This window comes from Bos indicus, chromosome 7 (genome assembly GCF_029378745.1).
Source record: "Bos indicus isolate NIAB-ARS_2022 breed Sahiwal x Tharparkar chromosome 7, NIAB-ARS_B.indTharparkar_mat_pri_1.0, whole genome shotgun sequence".
Taxonomy (NCBI): Eukaryota; Metazoa; Chordata; class Mammalia; order Artiodactyla; family Bovidae; genus Bos; species Bos indicus.
The window spans coordinates 13,195,942-13,198,193 of record NC_091766.1 but is presented as its reverse complement, the minus strand read 5'-3'; the positions used below and the strand labels follow the sequence as shown (position 1 = coordinate 13,198,193).

General features: G+C 42.0%; 1 protein-coding gene across 1 annotated transcript; it reads left to right on the top strand.

The window, feature by feature from the left end:
* The first annotated feature begins 498 nt into the window (after positions 1–498).
* On the top strand, positions 499–1,437 carry LOC109560910 (olfactory receptor 7G1-like). The gene has a single exon (XM_019963367.2). It carries the CDS (start codon positions 499–501, stop codon positions 1,435–1,437), a length of 939 nt encoding a protein of 312 aa, XP_019818926.2.
* The last annotated feature ends 815 nt before the right edge of the window (positions 1,438–2,252 follow it).

The window sequence follows — 2,252 nt, the reverse complement described above, 5'->3', positions numbered from 1 at the left end:
GGCTAAAATGTTGGACCTTCAGCTTCAGCGTCAGTCCTTCCAGTGAATATTCAGGGTTGATTCCCTTTAGGATTGACTGGTTTGATCTCCTTGCTGTCCAAAGGACATCAAGGTTATTGACATACCTATGTATTATTTCAGTTTCCTGGCTCTGAGTTCTCTGGGGAATCTAGACAGAATATAAAACTGCCTCCCTAGTCTCTCTTTAGAAAATTACCAAATGTCTCAAATAATCTAAATAGTATAGTTAGTGTATTATAAAAAGTGACTACCCCTTAAGCCCCTATGGGAATCAACAATGGATCATATCCACTATCAGGTTCAGTTTTTTAAAAAAGTAACGGAATAATATGTGTACAGAAGGAATGTTTCTTACTCTTCTCTGTCTCCATCTCATCCCAAGACAGTGTCTGCCTTTTGTGATTCTCCTGCTAGTGCAGAAAACCCACATTTGATATGTTGTCAGTTTCCATCCTTCTCACCAGATTTTTCCACAACATGGGACCCAGAAACAAAACAGGAATTTTAGAATTCCTTCTTATGGAAGTGACAGAAGATCCGGAACTGCAGCCACTCCACTTCATTCTGTTCCTGTTCATATACCTGGTTACCATTCTGGGAAACCTGCTCATCATCATGGCTGTCATCTCTGACTCCCACCTCCACACCCCCATGTACTTCTTTCTCTACAACTTGTCCTTTACTGACATCTGTTTAAGCACAACCACGATCCCAAAGATGCTAGTGAACATCCAAACACAGAATCAGAGCATCACGTATACAGGCTGCCTCACCCAGCTCTGCTTCATCCTAGTCTTTGTTGGTTTGGAAAATAGTCTTCTCGCAGTAATGGCCTATGACCGGTATGTGGCCATTTGTCACCCACTGAGGTACATGGCCATCATGAACTTCCCCCTCTGTGGCCAGCTGATTCTATTCTCCTTGTTTATTAGCATCGTGGATGCCCTGCTCCACAGCCTGATGGTGTTGCAGCTGACCTTCTGCACCGACCTGGAAATCCCCCTCTTCTTCTGTGAAGTTGTTCAGGTCATCAAGCTTGCATGTTCTGATACCCTCATTAACAATATCCTGATATATTTGGCAACTAGCATATTTGGGGGTATTCCTGTGTATGGAATCATTTTCTCTTATATTCAGATAGTGTCCTCTGTCTTGAGAATGCCATCAGCAAGTGGAAAGTATAAAGCGTTTTCCACCTGTGGGTCTCACCTCTCAGTTGTGTCCTTATTCTATGGGACAGGTTTTGGGGTGTACATTAGTTCTGCTCTTACTAACTCTTCCAGAAACACTGCCGTGCTTTCAATGATGTACACTGTTGTTCCTCAAATGATGAACCCCTTCATTTATAGCCTGAGGAACAGGGACATGAAAAGAGCCTTGAGGAAACTCATCGTTAGGACTTCTTCTTTTCTGTGATTTTCTCTTCTGCTTTGTACTGGCATTTCTAGAATGAACCAGAGTCACAGAATGCCAGGTGAACCAGAAAGCCTGACTCTTGTCCCACCAACTTATTCTAAAATGACTAGGTAACATAATGGCTAAGGGAATTTTAACTTGAGGTTGAAACCAACTTCCTGTTTTCTTGGCTCAGTGATGTTTCACAAATGAGTCCCATTTCCTAGTCTTGTTTTCCTCCATGCACTCCTTAAGAATCTAATGGAGGCAGGAAATATACTGATATCAATGGAACATCAAAAGAAGAAATGTTGAAAATTTGGATATGTCAGGGAGAGGATCTAATAGATTTGTGGACATAAGAACCTTGATTTTGCCTGATCTTGTGGTTGGGGCCAACAAAGGTCCATATAGTGAAAACTATGGTTTTCCAGTAGTCATGTATAGATGTGAGAATTGGACCATAAGGAAGGCTGAATGCCAAAGAATTGATGCTTTCGAACTCTGATGTTGGAGAAGACTCTTGAGAATCTCTTGAATTGCAAGGAGATCTAACCAATCAATCCTAAAGAAATAAACCCTGAATATGCACTGAAAGGGCTGATACTGAAGCTGAAGCTTCAATACTTTGGCCACCTGATGGGAAGAACTGACTTACTGGAGCTAGGATGTTGAGAAATATTGAAGGAAAAAGGAGAAGGGGTTGGCAGAGGATGAAATGGTTAGATAGCATCACTGACTCAATGAACACTAATTTGAGCAAACTTCAGGAGACAGTAAAGGACAGAGGAGCCTGGCGTGTGTGCTGTGATTCATGGGGTTGCAAAGAGTCAGAC